The sequence below is a fragment of the Phascolarctos cinereus genome, unplaced genomic scaffold (genome assembly GCF_003287225.1).
Source record: "Phascolarctos cinereus isolate Bilbo 61053 unplaced genomic scaffold, phaCin_HiC Scaffold_4;HRSCAF=312, whole genome shotgun sequence".
Lineage (NCBI taxonomy): Eukaryota > Metazoa > Chordata > Mammalia > Diprotodontia > Phascolarctidae > Phascolarctos > Phascolarctos cinereus.
This window is the reverse complement of record NW_027555847.1, coordinates 396,197,416-396,215,437: the sequence shown is the minus strand read 5'-3', so window position 1 is coordinate 396,215,437 and position 18,022 is coordinate 396,197,416. Positions and strand designations below refer to the sequence as shown.

Genomic DNA, 18,022 nt, shown 5'->3' with positions numbered 1-18,022 from the left:
TCATCTTTTTTAATTTAGTCCAATGTTCTAGCTGGTTCTAGAATCTAGCTAGATTCTTTTTTGATTTTGCCTATCATCCAACCCGAATGTTAACCCTCCTAGTTTTTTGTCATCAGCAGGGTGATCATGCATTACCATTATGTACATGTGGCTAGACCACTGACCTCATTCATTCAGTGCTGAAGACTGGTATTCCTGGTGATATTACTATGCTACTCTCCTCTGTTTTCTGTTGAGCACTTCATCTTCATTCTGAGCTGGGCATCTCTCTTGACTTATGGTCAGTGGGCTGCCCTCTGCTACCATCTGCTGGTCTTCAGCTGTCTAACCTTTTCAAAGCCATCTACTACCCTCTGCTTTCATCTGCTGTGGGCCCTAGTAAGCCTCTCCTTGGTAAGAAAGGCTAAAGTTCCTTTCATTTCAGAGCCTAGAATTACAAGCCACTGCACCACAAAAGCCAGCAGAACTACCAGGATCAGATGAGGTATAGTCTTTTGACAAATTTTTCTTAAAAAAAAAAAAGCTGCATTAAAAAAAAAATCAGTAGAAATCTGCCCTCCCTTCCATCCCAACCTCACTCCTAATTGAGAACAAAAGAAAAACAAAATCCTCTATACATGTATAGAACATACATAGTCAAGCAAATCAAATTTTCACAATGGTCTTGTTAAAAAAAAAAATCTCCCTGATATCTTTTGTCTCCCTATCAGGAGGCAGGTAGTGTATTTCATCATTACTACTCTGGAATCGTTGGTAATTACACTGGTCAGAGTTCCTAATTCATTTATAGTTGTTTGTCTTTACTGTATTGCTCTCACCCTATAAATTGTTCTCCTGGCTCAATTTATTTCATTCTGCATCAGTTCAAATGAAGCAGCTACCTTGTGCAATGGATAGAGCACCGGGCCAGAGTCAGGAAGATGTGTGTCACTTAACCTCTGTCTGCCTCAGTTTCCTCAGCTATAAGATGGGGATCATAATAGCACCTATTTTCACAGGTTAGTGTGAGGATCAACTAAGATAATATCTGTACAAGGCTTAGCATTGTACCTGACACATTGTAGGTGATTCATAAACACTTATTCTCTTCTTTTCCCTTTCCCCAAATAAGTCTTCCCAGGTTTCTCTGAAATTATCTCCTCCATTGTTCCTTACAATAATTTTCTATATCATTTATGTGTCATGACTTGTTCAGCCATCTCCCAGTTTATGGGCTAAGAATCCCATTCTTTGCCATCTCAAAGAGTTATAAATATTTCTGCATATCTTTAGACTTTGTTCTGCCTAAGACTAATCTCTCCATTGAACTATTCTCTCACTAATTCCTCCTTCTTCCCTTTCCCCCCTATTTTGCCATTGAATGAGATATATATTTGTACCCATCTGTGTGTGTGTGTGTGTGTGTGTGTGTGTGTGTGTGTGTGAGAGAGAGAGAGAGAGAGAGAGAGAGAGAGAGATATTGCCTCCTCTGACTAGTACAGAAGACGTGCAGTGCAAGAGTCAACTGCTCCCCTTACCCCTTCCTCCTTGTTGGTAATAGATGTCTATTTGCACATCTTCATTATGTGAGGTACACAGACTCCCTCTATGATCCCTATGATGCTAGGGTTCAGAGAGGGCACAGGTATCATCTCTTCATGTCAGAATATAAGCAGTTTATCCTCATTTAGTCCTTTATCATTGTTCATTTGTATTTACCTTTTAATGTTTCTCTTACTTCCTGTCTTTGAACTTCAAAGTTTCTGCATAGCTTTGGTCTTTTCATCAACAATGCTTGGAAGCCCCCTATTTCATCAAAGGTTGATTTTTTTTTCCCTTTAGGATTATATTCAATTTTGCTGGGTAAATTATTCTTGACTGTAAGTAAGGCTATATCCTTTACTTTCTGGAATGTTGTATTTCAAGCTCTCTGACCCTTGATAGTAGTGGCGGCTAAACCCTTTGTGAGCTTGACTTTTGCTCCTTGTTACTTGAATTTTTGCTTTCTGACTGCTTGCAATGTCTCATGTTTTGTTTTTTTGACCAGGAAGCTTTGGGTTTTGGCTAAAGTGCGTCTGGAAGTTTTAATTTGGAGGATTTTTTTTCGTAGGTAACTGATAGAATCTATTTTATTTCCATTTTGCTCTCTGATTCTAAGAGATCTGGAAGGTTTTTTTAGTTTCTTGAATTATGATGTTTTGGTCTTGAGTCTTGTTTTGATCATGGCATTTAGGTAGTCCAATGATTCTTCATTTTCTTTCTCATCAGTCTGTTTTCCAGGTCAGTTTTTTAGATCCTTACATTTTCTTCTATTTTTTTTCAGTCTTTTTTACTAATTTATTTTATCAACAATCACTTCGATAAGCTTTTGAGTTTTTAATTTTTCTTCCCCTCCCTCCCCAAGACGGCATGCACTCTGATATAGGTTATACATATACATTCCTATTAAACATATCTTCACATTACTGTGTAAGGAAGAAGTAGAACCAATAGGAGGAACCACAAGAAAGAGAAAACAAAACAAAACAGAAGAAAAAAACAGCAAGTAGTATGCTTCGATCTGCATTCAAACTCCGTAGTTCTTTCTTTGGTTGTGGATAGCATTTTCTATTATGACACCTTTGGAGATGTCTTAAATCCTTGCATTGCTGAGAAGGGCTAAGTTTATCAACATTGGTCATTGCACACCGTGGCTGTTACTGTGTGCAATGTTCTGGTTCTGCTCAGTTCACTCAGCATCAGTCCGTACAAGTCTTTCCAGATTTTTCTGAAGCCTGCCTGCTTATCATTTCTTACAGCACAATAGTATTCCATTACATTCATATACTATTGATTAGAGAAATGCAAATCAAAACAATTCTGAGGTACCACATCACACCTATCAGATTGACCAACATGACAAAACAGGAAAATGATAAATGTTGGAGAAGATGTGGGAAAATTGGAGCACTAATGCATTGTTGGTGGAGTTGTGAAATGATCCAACCATTTTGGATACCAATTTGGAACTATGCCCAAAGGGTCATAAAAATGTGCATACCCTTTGACCCAGCAATAGCACTTTAGGGCTATATCCCAAAGAGATCAAACAAATGGGAAAAGGACCCACATGTACAAAAATATTCATAGCAGCTCTTTTTGTGGTGGCAAAGAATTAGAAATTGAGGGAATGCTCATCAATTGGGGAATGGCTGAACAAGTGGTATATGAATGTAATGGAATACTTTTTTCAGTCTTTTGACTTTGTTTTAATATTTCTCATTGTTTCATGAAGGTATTAACTTCTGTTTGGTTCATTCTAATTTTCAGGGAGTTTGTTCATTGGGCAATGTTTTTAACTTCTTATGCCAAACTGTTAATTCTCTTTTCAATTCTTTCTTCTATAGCTTTAATAGTTTTTTAAATTGTTTTTTCTCTAATACTCATTTCCTAAGGGGAAAAAAACCATTTTAAACTTTCAAAAATTCTGTCTTCATTTCTTCCAGAAATTTTAGTTAAATTTGTGTCCAAGCCGCATTTTTCTTTAAGGCTTTTACTTGTGGATGTTTTGGAGTCATTCTCTTCTTCTGGGTTTCTGTCTTGAGCATGTTGTCATCATAATAGGTTTTTTTATGGTGAGATGATTTTTTGTTTGCTCATTCTTCCAGCCTACTTTATGACTTTAGACTTGATATTAGGGCCAGACCCTGTATACTTCTGGAGGGAAAGTATCATCTGGTCTTTTTGCTACTTTCTTGGAGTATTGATTGTTGCATTGTTCCAGAATTTCAGAGACAACTCAGTCTAGAAACTTGTAAGCTTTAGGTATTCTCAAAGTGGTCTGATCCAGGATAAAGTGTGATTGTTGCTCCCTGTCCTTGTCTGAGCTCTGCAATTTCCTGACCTGTGTTTGGATGTGAATAGCAGTATACAGACTGGGAAGCTCTGTTGGTTCAGTGACAGAAATACAGGTTCTCCTTTGGTCTGGAATTCCTTCCATCTATAATCTTCAGAGACACACTACTACTGCTTTCTACTGAACCTACTCCTCCCTTGGCACACAGTATAGGACCTGCTCTCAGACTGGAATGGAAAGAGAGATCAGGGCCCTTCCTCAGCCTGACCTGTATCTATAACCCAGAACTGGGTAGTAGTGGGTGACAAAGCTGCCAGTTGGCATCAGTCCATGTCAGTGAACCCCAGTATGGGTCTTGGGGTGCCCAGTATGGTTCTGGGAACTTTTGCATTAGTATAAAGCTGTGTGCTGGAGTCCTTAGCCTATAATGTGCTTTGTACCAGACTCCATCCCCAGTGTCTACATACCTATTTGTCTTCCTGTGTCAAACTGGGCTAGAAAAGTGACTCACTGTGACTTTGTCATGAATTTCAGGTACATTTTCTAGATCTTTTGGTGAGGGAGCAAAGTTACTTTGTGTTTTGGTGTTCTAGGCAACTCTCTAAAAGGACAAAAAAGGGGCAGCTAAGTGGTGAAATGGATAGACCACTAGCCCTGAAGTCAGGAGGACCCGAGTTCAAATCCGGCCTCAAACCAAATACTTGACACTTACTAGCTGTGTGACCCTGGGCAAGTCACTTAACCCCAATTGCCTGACAAAAAAGAAAAAAAAAGTCTGAGAGAAAAGAACTTTCAGAGAACCCCCAAAAGGAGACTTGAAAGGAGAGCTGTCCTTAAATTAAAAACTGTCCTTAGGAGAGAATAAAACCCATGGAAACAGAAGAATCCCTGTCAAAGGACTCAGATTTCTCAATTGTCTTTACTTTCCCATATATAGGCAATTGTCTTCCCTACCATCTTGCTCTTTTTAGTATTGTAATCTGTATCTTTACAAATCTAGAATCATAGATTTGAGGCTGGAAAGGACTTTAGAGTTCACCTATCTCTGGAGTTCTTAGCTTCTTTTTGGTCTCATGGGTTCTTTTGGCAGTTTGATGGAGTCAATGACCCCTTTTCAGGATAATATCTTTAAATCATTGAAATAAAATAAAATAAAAAAAGAAAGAAACCAATTCTATTGAAATCATTATTAAAATATTTGTGAAAACAAGTGCACAGACCTCAGGGGATGAATCCCTGATTCCTAGCTCAGCCTCTTCATTACAGAGAAGACTGTTCTGGAACCCAAAGAGTTTAAGTTACTTGCCCAAGATTATCTGGATAGCAAGTGACAGAACTAGGACTGAAACCCAAGTCTTCTCAGCCAGCCTCTAATTTTGCTGCTTCTATGAGACCAGACTAGTAAGCAAAGTCATGGCCACCAAAGGTAGCATTTCATGGAATGTCAAGAAGCAGTTGGTGGAAGAGAAACCATTGGTTTCTTAGGGGCATCTGCTTCAGTTCATCAAACGATTTGAGAAAAATAGTCACTCTTGAAAGTCACATGGTATGCTTTGTGTTTTAGTACTTTACTTTGAAACATGACATAAGAGTACTATGTGAGATTAGTGAGAGAATGAATGGGGAGGTGGACATTAGGAAGACTTTCCTTCCAAATATGGATTCCAGACACTTAACAGCCTGCTTATTTTCATGGTTAGCTTGTTTTCTTTGTTAACTTTTATAAAAAAGTCATTGTCTAATGGTTTTAAATGAAAATTTGTCAAGAAAGCATTTTGAGACTGGTTAAGAGAATCTGAGACAATCTGGATCTTGAGTTCTGTAAAGTGTTAGCTACAATAATAAGCAGGAATGTTTTTTGAGAAAACATTCATTAACATTATTTAGGATTATAGATTGTTAGAACTGGATGGGATCTTAGAGATTGGCTAATCTAACCCATCATTTTTCAGTAAATCCAAAGAGACAACTTTTAAAATTTAAAATCAATTTGGTTGAAATACTTAGTAGATAATTTCTCTTTTGAAACAGAAACTAAAATGTTAGTATTTTTATTTATCCCTGGTGATCTTGCATTTTATAGCACTTTAAAGTTTACAGAAATTTGTTATATCTATTGCATAATGAGGCAAATGGAATTCAGAAAGAGTAATTGACCTGGGCAGCATTTAATTGAAAAGGTATCATGGTTGCTCCCACTCTTCAATCCCTATGATTTAATGGATTGTAAATAATCAAACAATCATCCAGGCATGGAAATATAAATATATATTTAGGCTGTTATTTTAATGAACTTTTCTCTTGAAAAGCACATACCAAAATTAAAAAAAAACCCACACATTCATCAAACTATGGGTACCATTTTTTTTCATTAGTGTTGAAAACTATCGGTAAGGAATGAGGAACTTTCTTTACCACTACATATCCTCATCTTCTCTGTAATTTAAACTTTTAGAGAATTCTCTGTGCACTGGGTGGTTATGACCTGCACAGGTAACAATGATTATGTAGAGACAAGATCAGAACTCAGGTCCTTCTGGTTCTAAGAGCAGCTCTCTACTCACTATGCCAGGCTTCCTGTCAATGTGACAATTGTATTAAATTTGTTATTGCCCCAAAGGCAGTTATTATATTGATTTTTCTTTTCCAAACTTTTCCAAAGCCAAAATATGACTTAAATTCTCTATAATGTAGCATATCTGGGGACTGGAGTGAAGTAGAAATTGAAAAACCTAAAAATTCCTACCCTTTGTCCTTTAACATGCTAAAAATTCTAATCTAGGTGAAAACTGGCCTAATCTTCATCCTTTAACCCCAACCATAATTAGTAATTTGGCACTTAGAGCAATTCAGTTAGGGAGACACAAAGACCCCAGGATACTAGGAGCATAGACCATGAGGCTGTAGGCTGTGGAGGCTAACACTAGGGGAATAAAAAGGAGATAAGCTGGAATTTGGCCAAAAAAGACAGCTCTCAGATAACCTCCTATTTTAATTAATTATTCTTGCTAACTAGGTGCTAAACCCAATGGTTTCTATACCATAGAGTGCAAGTGCTATTAGTACGCTCTAAATTTCAGCACCCTGAAACAAACTACTGGTTGTTCCACCCTAGTTACAGCCCTGCCTCCTCCTTTAATTAGTACTTATACTCAAATGGCCAATAATGAGATATTTTTTAAAACAGAAAGAGTTCCTGAGAAACACTTATCAAAATTATGCTACTCAGGTATAGATATAGTATAGATATAGATATAGACATAGACATAGATAGATAGATAGATAGATAGGTATATGACTGAATTTGTAGCAACTCCAGCCATTTCTAAGTAATCATGTAGGCTATTTCACAAGCAGATATCAATCAGTACAATTAGACTTTGGGTAAAAAAAAAAGCCAATGTCTATATGCCTGAAGGGAAATTAATTCAGGCTAGATGGACCTCAGTTTCCTATTATAAAATGTGGAGACTGAATTGGATGTTTTCTAAGATTGCTTCCAATTCTAAAATCTATGGTTCTATGATACTAAGTATTTTGGGATAATTCTAACTAGTATGAAAGATAAATTCTGGAAGGATATGTTACTATAAAGACTTAAGAAAATTTTAGTTTCCTTGTGCAAAATCTTTAGTTTCTGACTGCTTCAAAAATCAGAGCTAAGTCTGAGATTCTAGAGTTTAGAAATTCTTGGAACTTGGAGGTTGCTCAAAAAAATTAAAAGCAGATTAAATGGATATGGAGAGTTTAAAATGAGTTTGCTTTGAGCAATATATTTAAATCAAAATAGTAGTGTATTGGGGTATCTAGGCGGTGCAGTAGATAGAATGTCAGGCCTGGAGTCAGGAAGACTCATCTTCCTGAGTTCAAATCTGGCCTCAGACATTTACCAGCTTTGTGACTGTGGGCAAGTCACTTAACACTTACCTCAGTTTCTTCATTTGTAGAATGTTCTGGAGAAGGAAATGGCAAATCACTCTAGTATTTTTGCCAAGAAAACCCCAAATGGAGTCACAGAGAGTCTAAAAACAACAGTAAGACAACAATGTAGTGGGTTTTTTTTTTTATCAAAGTAGGATTCTTCTAAAATATTACATATATTACATAGAAAATGTTCTTGGTCATTTAAATTTCTTGTGATATAAATTTCTCAATAAAAAATACTGTGGAGGCTTTTCCTTTTTTCTGTGAGAAAAGAGAACATTTACAGCATTATATTTCTTGGGGTAATGAAGATATTTGGTGAGATAAGTAAGTTGCTAGTAGACTCAAAGGACTGAACGTTCATTCCTTTTTCCTCATCTTAGGTGTGGGCTTTACTGTTATCCTCATATCCCTTTATGTCGGGTTCTTCTATAACGTCATCATTGCCTGGGCTCTCCATTACTTTTTCTCATCCTTCACTATGGATCTTCCCTGGATACACTGCAATAACACGTGGAATAGCTTGAACTGCTCAGACACTCGTTTTTCCAACTCCAGTGACAGCTTTGACATCAATGACACTTATAAAACCACTCCTGCTGCAGAATATTTTGAGTAAGTAATAGCGTGGCTGGTTCTGGGAGCAAAACACTTCATTTTCCTCTTGTGGAAACAGGAAGGTGTGACAAAATGGGACAGTCCCTAAAATAATTCTCACCCTCAGTCCCAACTTGATTTCTTAACTGCTATTAGCTGGTCCTTAAATTTCCATTGCTACCACTTAAGGAATGGCACAGTGCATAGAGTGCAGGGCCTGGAGTCAGGAAGATTCATCTTCCTGAGTTCAGATCCAGCCTCAGACACTTAATAGTTGTGTGACCCTAGGCAAATCACATAACCCTGTTTGCCTCAGTTTCTGTAAAATGAGCAGGAGAAGGAAATGGCAAACCACTCCAGTATCTTTGCCAAGAAAGCTCCAAATGGGGTCACAAAAAGTTGGACATGACTGAACAACAAAGGAATATTTCTCCTCCAAAGACTGTTCCTCTGGATTCACAGCCTTTCCCCATATTCTCCAAATTGATACTATCCTTTCTCTTACCATGTTCAAGATAGTCATTGATTAGTTTATCTTTTTGCCCCCACAGTTTTCTTGTGTGTTTTTTCTTTTTTTTAAATGATTAATTTATTTTTAATTTTCAACATTCACTTCCATAAGATTTTGAGTTTTATATTTTCTCCCCTCCCTCTCCTCCTGTGCTTTTTTCTTTTCTTTTTTTTGCTTGTTTCTTTTAAAGAAAATAGCAATCTCTATTTTAGCTCATTATAAATATGTCACCTTGACCAATTTTCTGGCGAGAGGTGAAATGTCAGGATTGTTTTGATTTGCATTTTTATTATTACTAGCGATTTGTAACATCCTTTCACATGGATACTAATAGTTTGTAGCTTTTCTGTGAGCTGTTTCTGTGAGCTGTTTGCCCATTTCTCTTGAGGAATGACTTTTGGTGGTATATTTCTATTACTCGTCTTTACATCTGTGACAGCAAATATTTATCAGAGATATTTGATATAAATATTTTTCCTAGTTGACCTATTGACTTCTTATACAAATTACATTGATTTTGTTCATGCAAAATATTTTTTATTTTTTGTGTAATCACAATGATCTATTTTAACTTCTGTAATTGCTTCTATCCCTTGTTTGGTAAGGGATTCCACACATACACACATACACACACACACCCCACCTATATCTATTCCTCTTACAGATTCTGATGATTTTGAATTTATTGTGAAATGCCTGTTTTCTAGTTTCCACAGCAGTCCTTGGAAAACTAATAGTTGCTTAGTTGCTTTCCTAAGTAGTTTATGTTTGGGGATTTATCATATACTGGATTATTGAGTTCAATTATTTCCAGTTCTTCTTTTTCTACTCCATTCCATTGATCTACTTATCTTTTTTTTTTAAACAGTACTGAGTAGTTTTGTTATTTACTGCTTTATAATATTGTTTGAGATCTGAAAATGCTGTCCTACCTTCATTATTACCTTTAACAAATATTTATCTTGATAATCTAGATTTTTTACGCTTCTAAATGAATCTTGTTATTATCTTATCTAACTCTCTCAAGTGTTCTTTTGATAGTTTGATTAATATAGCCCTAAATCTGTAAATTAACTTTGTTGGTAATGGCAATTTTATTAAATTGTCAGAGCCCAGCCATGAGCACCGAATATTTCTCCATCTGTTCCATCTAGTTAAGTTGTTCTTTATTTCTTTAGTGAACATTTTATGTCCATGCAATATTGAATTGCTTTGGTAGATTGATTCTCCTTTTTTTTTTAATTTTATGGTTATTTTGAATGGGATTTCCACAGGAATACTGTGAGGTTCAAATGAGATAATGGATATAAGGCACCTTGCAAACCTTAAAACACTATGCAAATGCTAATAATAATAATATATTAATATATACTTATATAATAATAATAATAATTATTATTATTATTATTGTTAGCCTACGGTCACTAGGTATCCAGTATGGTTATGACTTCATTCTCTGTGCCTTCTACCTACCACTCCTGTTGAGCTCAAGCAATGTTTATAGAACAATCAGGGGCATACTGGTAAATGTTTAATAACTGAGCTCTCAAAAAAAAAAAGTATGCACGTACTTTTAAGTATAATCTATGTTATTAACACTTTCTTAAGTCTAAACAATCAACAAAAAAATAAATCATACCTTGATTTGTAGTGACTGCCAATTTCTGAGGTACAAATGTTCACACTGAAAATTTAATAATTAGTCAATTAGAGCCAGCCCCAGCACACCCCTGGATTTACATGTCTATTACTACTCCTTGATTTTTGTTTGCTATATGACAATACTATTGCTTTTTGTGGATTTATTTTGTGGACAGCAAGTTTACCAAAGCTATTTTGACTACAGTCTAATAACTTGTTAATTATTATTTTTGAGAGGGAACTAGATGCATTAGTGGATAGAACACTGAACTTCCAAGTAGGAAGACTTGAATTCAAATCCAGCCTTAAACATTTACTAACTGTATGACCCTAGATAAGTTATTTAACTTCGTTGGGTTTTGTTTCTGCATCTGTGAAAATAAAAAGTTCAAGCTCTAAATCTATGACATTATTGTCTCAAATAGTTTCTTTGCTAATTACCTAATATTTTTCTAAGTAAATCATAGTATCAAATAAGACTTATTTTGTTTCCTCTTTGTCTATTTTTATGCCTTTAATTTCTTGCTTTTTTCTTATTGCTATTACTGGTATAATTAGAAATGAATCAAATAGCTGCACAGTGAGGGGACATTTTTGCTTTACTCTTGTATTTACTGGAGAAACTTCTATGTTGTTTATCACTGGACTTATTTAATTTAACCACTGTTGTCATAGAGTTTGAAGCATAAAGATTGTTGGGGTTTTTGGGGGGGTTTGAGCTAATCTATGGATTCTTTTTATTAATACTTCGTTTTTGAATTCAAAAGTTCTGTGCAGTTTTCTTGTACTGTTGCCTTCATTAGGCTGTTCAGGGATTTTGATTTGTCATGTTCTTCTGAGAGAACTTTGAATCACTTAAGTGGTCTCTTTGCCTCCTTTCTTTGAGATCTATGGCTTTGCCTTGTAGAGAGATCATGTGTTCCTTTAATGATATTGTCCTTTGCTTCCCTTCTGCCACATTTTCCTCCACCTTAGTGTTTTGTAATGCAAATCTGTTTCTCTCTCTTTTCCTTCTTTGGTGAAGCTTTCTACCATTGATTTGATTTTTCTAGTTTTCTAATTGAGGTTTTTTTAAAATTACTCTCTCTCTCTCTCTCTCTCTCCATATACATATGTATGTGTGTGTGTGTGTATATATATATATGTATATATATATGTGTGTATATATATATATATATATATATATATATACACACACATATATATATATACATATATATATATACACACACACACACACACATATATACACATAAAACTTGTCACACATTCATTACTAATTTCTTAGGATTTCAATGCACAAATAGATTTTCTTTTCCTTTTGAATAATTTTGAAATTGTTTGTGTTGTTTCATGATCTCTTAGGATTCCACAGGATTCATCAGGCATTGATTCACTTTCCTTTGTATTGTAATATTTGTTGAGAGCTCTGTAGTCTCTTTGAGTGTTTAATGCTCATCCTAGTTTTAGTATCTATTCTGTTATTTATCTGCTTGTGCTCAGGGTTTTTACTGAGTTTTCTTCCTCATAATCTTTAATGTTTCAGCCTTTTTCCCTTATTTTTTTCCATCACTCCTTTCCTGACTTCTTTTCCTTTGCTGGTGCATCACTGAGACCAGATTACAAAATTGCATCACTCTCTTCCCACATTGGATGATTTGGGTTTTACTGGCCTTGGTTCTAACTACCCTTAGTAACCTGTGGAAAGAAAGTACTGGCTCCAGTCAGTGTTTTTTCTCTCCCAGCACAGCCACTCATGTCATCTCAATTCCTCTCTTGGCTATCAACCTTTCCTTCCCCGACTGGTCTGAGTTGGTCTCTGCCACTAGGTTGGGGATTGGGAAAGGGCATGAGGGGTACTCCTGGCAGAATCTCTACATTCCTGGGGTTCTATAACATAATTCCCCAAGTAGGAGATAGCATACTTCCTTTTTCTTCTTCTCATGTGGCTTGACAAAACCAGTGTCTGCTACTTGTTTCAGGGTAGGGGGTGGACAGGGTAGGGGGTAAAAAGTGTGCTGGCAAATCATTTGCAATAAGAGACTATCCAAAAGTAGGCCATACTAGTCTATTTGTGATTGTTTGTCTGTCCCTGCCTGGAGTAGAGAAGCTGGTGGTATGAGACGGCTGCTGACTGAGCATTTTGTAAAGATTAGCATTCTCTATGTTCATTCATAAGGATTTTATCTTGTCCTGGTTCTCTTTATTTTTTGGCCTGTGGATTCAACTGTAATTGTTCTACATTTGGCCTGTAAATTCCCTTTATGACAGTGTTTGAGAGTCAGTGGGGAATGGGGAAACTATCTTCATCTTGTTGGTCTTGTACACAACAAATATTTTAAAAATTGCATCCAATTCCTAGATATCTAAAATACATTAACATAGTGTTGTTTTTTTTTAAACAATCATCATTTGGTCCTAGGAGTTTGGGAATTATCCTTCTCTACAAATGTGTAAATGCTTGGATTTGATCAAAATCTGCATCCATAATATTTTGAGGGATTCAGGGTATTTTTGCAACAGAGAGCTTGAGTGACCTGTTGAAAATTTCATGATATTTGCATTATTCCAATAGAAATCTTCAATTTCTTTGATACTATAAAAAGATGGCATTTCTTTTTGATATTGTACTAATATAAACTGAATGCTATGGTAGGGAGTTCAAGATTCCTGCTGGTCTTGATCCGCTTTTCCAAATGAAAAAGTATGGTTTCTGACCAGGAAGCAACACTAGTTACAAAATATCAAGAATCCTACCACGCCCAAAAATATCTTTTGTCTCCGCTTGATTCCTGTTATATTACTGTGTAGTTTGTTTGAATCAGCTTCCATTGGGTCTGTTTGATTGTATTTTATTAATTGCCAAATGCAGAAATGTTTCTATTTTTCAAATCGGTAGATAGGACCTATCCACGTACGAAGAAAAACTTGATTCAGGACTTTTAAAAAATGAGGTGAGTTTTAAAAGTTTTTAGAGTTGAAAATCACAGAGTTTTAAAAATTAACAAAATAACTTCCCTGTTATAAGCAACATAAGTGCTTTTTGTTAATTTTATTGTTTTTTCCCCTAATTTTGCCATCAACTCAGTAAAGTTTTAAACTAATTTTATTTTAAAATGTACTCCTTTTGAGTTTTTTTAACTTAATGAAATATTTTAAAATTTATTTTATGGGGGGTTTTTTAATGCCCTAAGTCATTTTGTTCTTCACTTGAGTGCATCCTGCCAGGTGAAAATGGACCACTTTTTTCATACAGAGAGAGAGTTGTATTTCATAAATTTTACACTTCTCAAGCAGATTTTGTATTTTTAATGAATCCAGGGTAACAGATATGACTAGGGAAGGTGAAAAATGAGGGGGACCTCACCTCCTCTTTGCTATAAGGGCTATCTGCCCCCAAGGAATGTGCTGAGAAGAAAAGAATATCCTTCCAAGATGAATCTTTTCCCCTCTGATGTTGGTTTAGTAAAACCTGATGGTTGCCTTGAAGGAACTGATTCATGGCATCCAGCTCATAGGGAGTCACTAAAGAGATGATCAGGAAAAAAAAAATATCACATTTAGTTATCCAGATGTATTTCTGTCATACAGCATGTTAGCTATTCCTCGCAGATTTGTGTGATTTTTCAATTTTATCAAAATGCATCCAAGTCATTGATCAAAATGTTAAATAGAACAGGGCCAAGCACATATCACTGTGGTCCCTGACTGAAGATTGCTTTCCACATTGACACTGAATCATTTACAAATACTCTTGGAACTCTGATCAACACAGTGATCAATCATGATTCCAGAGGACTAATGATAAAGAATGCAACTTTACTTGATAGAACAGTGATGGACTAATAAGCAGATACATTTTGGGACATGACCAATATGGGAATTTTTTATGCTTGACTATTCTTATTCATTGAAAGGTTTTTATTTTTCTTTTTTTTTTCCAGTGAAGATGGAGGAGGGGAGATAGAAGGTGGGAAGGAGAAACTTAAATACTTGATAATTGAAAAAATTTAATTTTGAAAAAACTATTACTCTTTGTGTGTTGCCTTTTGACTAATTCTGGGTCCTTCTAAATGTATTATCTAGGCCACATCTCTCCATCTTCTCTACAAAAAGAGCATGAAATATTTTATGAAATTAGTTGCTAAAATCTAGATGAACTATGTTCACAGTTTTCCCTTTATCTACCAATTCAGCAACTCTGAAAAAAAAAGAAAGAAAAGGTTAGTCTGGGATGGCTTGTTCTTGATGAGACCATGGTTCCTTTTTTGTAAGCACAACTATCCTTTCTAAATGTTCATTAACTGTCCCTTTAATGATCCATGCTAGAGTTTTCCTAGGAAGCCAGGTCAAAATCAGTAAGTAGTCTGTAATTTTCAGATCAATCTCTTCACTTCTTTGAAAATTAAGTCAATTCCCTAGTTTTATGGCACATCTCCCTGTTTTCCTCAGCTGACTGACTCAGCAATCACATCTGCCAGTTTTTTCAAGACATAACCCATCTAACTTAGGTGACTTGAATTTGTCAAGGGCATCAAGGTGGTCTGTTGCTGTCTCCTTACTTATCATGGACATCAGCTCCCTGTTAGACATCCGTGTTCTGCCATTTCCAGCACAGAGGTCATTCTCCTTGACAGAGAAAACAGAAGCAAAATAATTTAGTAGCTCTGCCTTCTCTTTTTTGGAAGTTGCCACATCTACCCCAAATCAAAGGTTACATCACTTCTTTGAGCCTCCTTTCAGTAAAGCTTAATAAAAAAAAAAACACCAAACTTGTTTTGGAAAGGAAAGTTAATCCTTCAGATCTTAGCTCTTGGTGCCGTTTTCACACGACTGTGTAATATTCTTATATTTCTCTTCTTGTTACCTGATTTTGTTTCTATCTTTTGTACGTTCCTTTTTAAAATTTAAGCTGATTGCAAAATTCTCTGGGTATGCACATTGGTCTCTTCAAACAACTTTCATTTTTCCTTCTTGTTGGAATTGTTTACCTCTATGTCTTTAGAAAGTTTCCCTTTCATCTTAGAATGACTCCCCATGTAGACATTTAATCCGTGGCAAATACCTAGGATAGAAGATATATTTTATGTACATGTTATGATTTCTAAAATGCCATTCATACATACATTTTATGTGTGCTATATGTACATATCGGGTGCATGTTATGTGATACAAGATGAACACCTTTCCTCCAGAGGTGGAAGATAATACATCTTCCTATTTCTTGCCTGCTGGCTATGGTCCATTAGTTCTTCACTCCAAAGTGTGGGTAGGTGAAAGGGAAGCAAACAAAACTCAAATCTCAATTCTACCACTTGTTTGCTAGCCTAGAGGGCCAGTTGAGACTATTGACTAAAATTAGGTCTCTAGTTCTACACAAATACAAGAAAAAAGATAATCCCTGCCCTCAAAGAGGTTACATTCTTTTTTTTTTCCAGTTAAAGACAAAGTTTATTAGAACATGTGTCACATTGGGCAGACTTTTAAAGAGTCTAAATGTTAGTGAGCTTTTGGCTAGGCTTTAAGAATCTGAGCCAAAGAGGTTACATTCTTTTTTTTTTTTTGGCAATTGGGGTTAAGTGACTTGCTCAGGGTCACATAGCTAGTGAGTGTCAAGTGTTTGGTCTGAGGCTGGATTTGAACTCAGGTCCTCCTGACTTCAAGGCCAGTGCTCTATCCACTGCACCACCTAGCTGCCCCTCAAAGAGGTTACATTCTAATGGGAATACAACACATAAAAGAAAGCTCAGAAGAAAATCGAGAAGAGAAGGGACGTGGTAGAAAAGGTCTGGAGAGACAGGAGTGGAGCCTGGGAGGAATGAAGACATGGCTGGCCTGAGTACTTCCCTTTAAATGGAGATTTGGAAAGGAGCCCACCAAACACAGGATGGGGCCCCAGGGCAGAGTACTCCTCTGTTGTGAGAATACTGGGATGAAGAGGGGGCCTCAGGGGCAAAGTGAACTTGCTGGGTGAGCAAAAGCTGCTGTGGTGAGGTTGATAAAGTCCAGGGGAGTAGGAGGAGAAACTGGAGATCAATAAAAGAGAAAGCTGTGATGTTGGGGTGGAGAAGATTCCTAGGGAGAAACAAAAGATTTTCCCTCCGAGGTTCCCTAAAGCATTGGGTCAGAGTCGGTGAGGTGTGAGAGAGGAAAGGGAAGAGTGACAGGTAACTGAGGTTTCAAGCCTAAGTAAGCAGGTGGTAGAAATAACAACTCATATTTCTACAGAGCCTGAGAGACTAGGAGAATGGTGATGGAATTCATAACTCATATTTCCTATATCTCCTTAAGATTGAAAAAGGCTTTAAAAGAAATTGGGAAGCTGGAAGAAAGGGAAGACTTTGTGGGGAAAGGGGGGAGAAATGATGAGTTCAGTTTGTAGCATATTGAGACCACTGAAGGAGAAAGTATATAGAGAGAAGAGAATAGTTTCGAAGACAGAGTCTAAGGGACATCCACACTGGGGTTCAGAAGAGAAAAATAAACCAGTAAAGGAAAATGAGGAGCTGTTAGATAGGAAGGAGAGAATCAGAGGAGAGCAGTGTGTCTTAAACCAAGGAGGACACATTATCAAGGTGTGGTCAATAGTATCAAATACTGAATAAAAGTCAAGGGAAGGTAGGGGCTAAGACTGAGAAAAATCCAATCAGTTCACAGGATGAAGCAAGAGAATCTCTCAAAGCTCTCACTTAGGGTAGCATCTTTTCTAGCATGAGATGGTGGGGGGTGGGTGGGAAGGGAGGATCACTGAACATTAATGAAGTATTCTCTTTGATTGCTTCCTCTTTTTCATTGGATTGTTATACAGATTTTCATGAGAGTGGGGCGCTAGCATAGCATTATCTTTTTTTAACCTTTTTTTAAAAAAAAAATTCCCCCAGTGACATGTAAAAACAATTTTTAGTATTCATTTTTAAAACTTTCAGTTCCAAGTTTTCTCCCTTCCTTCTTCCTCACCTGCTCCCCATTTAGAAGGTAAGTGGGTTGATATAGGTTATACATGTGTAGTCATGCAAAACACTTCCATAATACTCATATTGAGAAAGAGTACAGACAGAAAAAACTCCTCAAGAATACTAATGTAAAAAAAAGTATGCTTCAATCTGCATTCAGACGCCATTAATTCTTTGTCTGAGGATGGATATAATATTTTTTATCATATATCCTTCAGAGCTGTCTTGGATCATTGTATTGCTAAGAATAGCTAAGTCATTCACAACTGATCATCTTACGATATTGCTATTAACTTTGTACACAGTACATTTCACTTTGCATCAGCCAATACCAGTCTTTCCAGGTTTCTCTGAGAGCATCCTGCTCATCATTTCCTAGAGTGCAATAGTATTCCATCATAATCACATACCACAAGTTTTTCAGCCGTTCCCTAATTGATAAGCATCCCCCTGATTTCCAATTCTTTGCTATCATAAAAAGAACTGCTATAAATACTTTTGTACGTATAGTTCTTTTTCCTTTTTTTTAATGTCTTTTGGGATACTGACCTCGTAGTGGTATGGTTATGGTTATCTTGCCTA

At 36.3% G+C, this 18,022-nt stretch overlaps 1 protein-coding gene across 1 annotated transcript in view; it reads left to right on the top strand.

The window, feature by feature from the left end:
- Positions 1–18,022, top strand: part of SLC6A3 (solute carrier family 6 member 3) — a 96,829-nt gene that overhangs the window by 13,282 nt on the left and 65,525 nt on the right. The window contains exon 4 of the mRNA XM_020976729.2: positions 8,122–8,353. Coding sequence (XP_020832388.1) covers positions 8,122–8,353 — 232 coding nt within the window. The remainder of the gene's footprint in view (positions 1–8,121; positions 8,354–18,022) is intronic.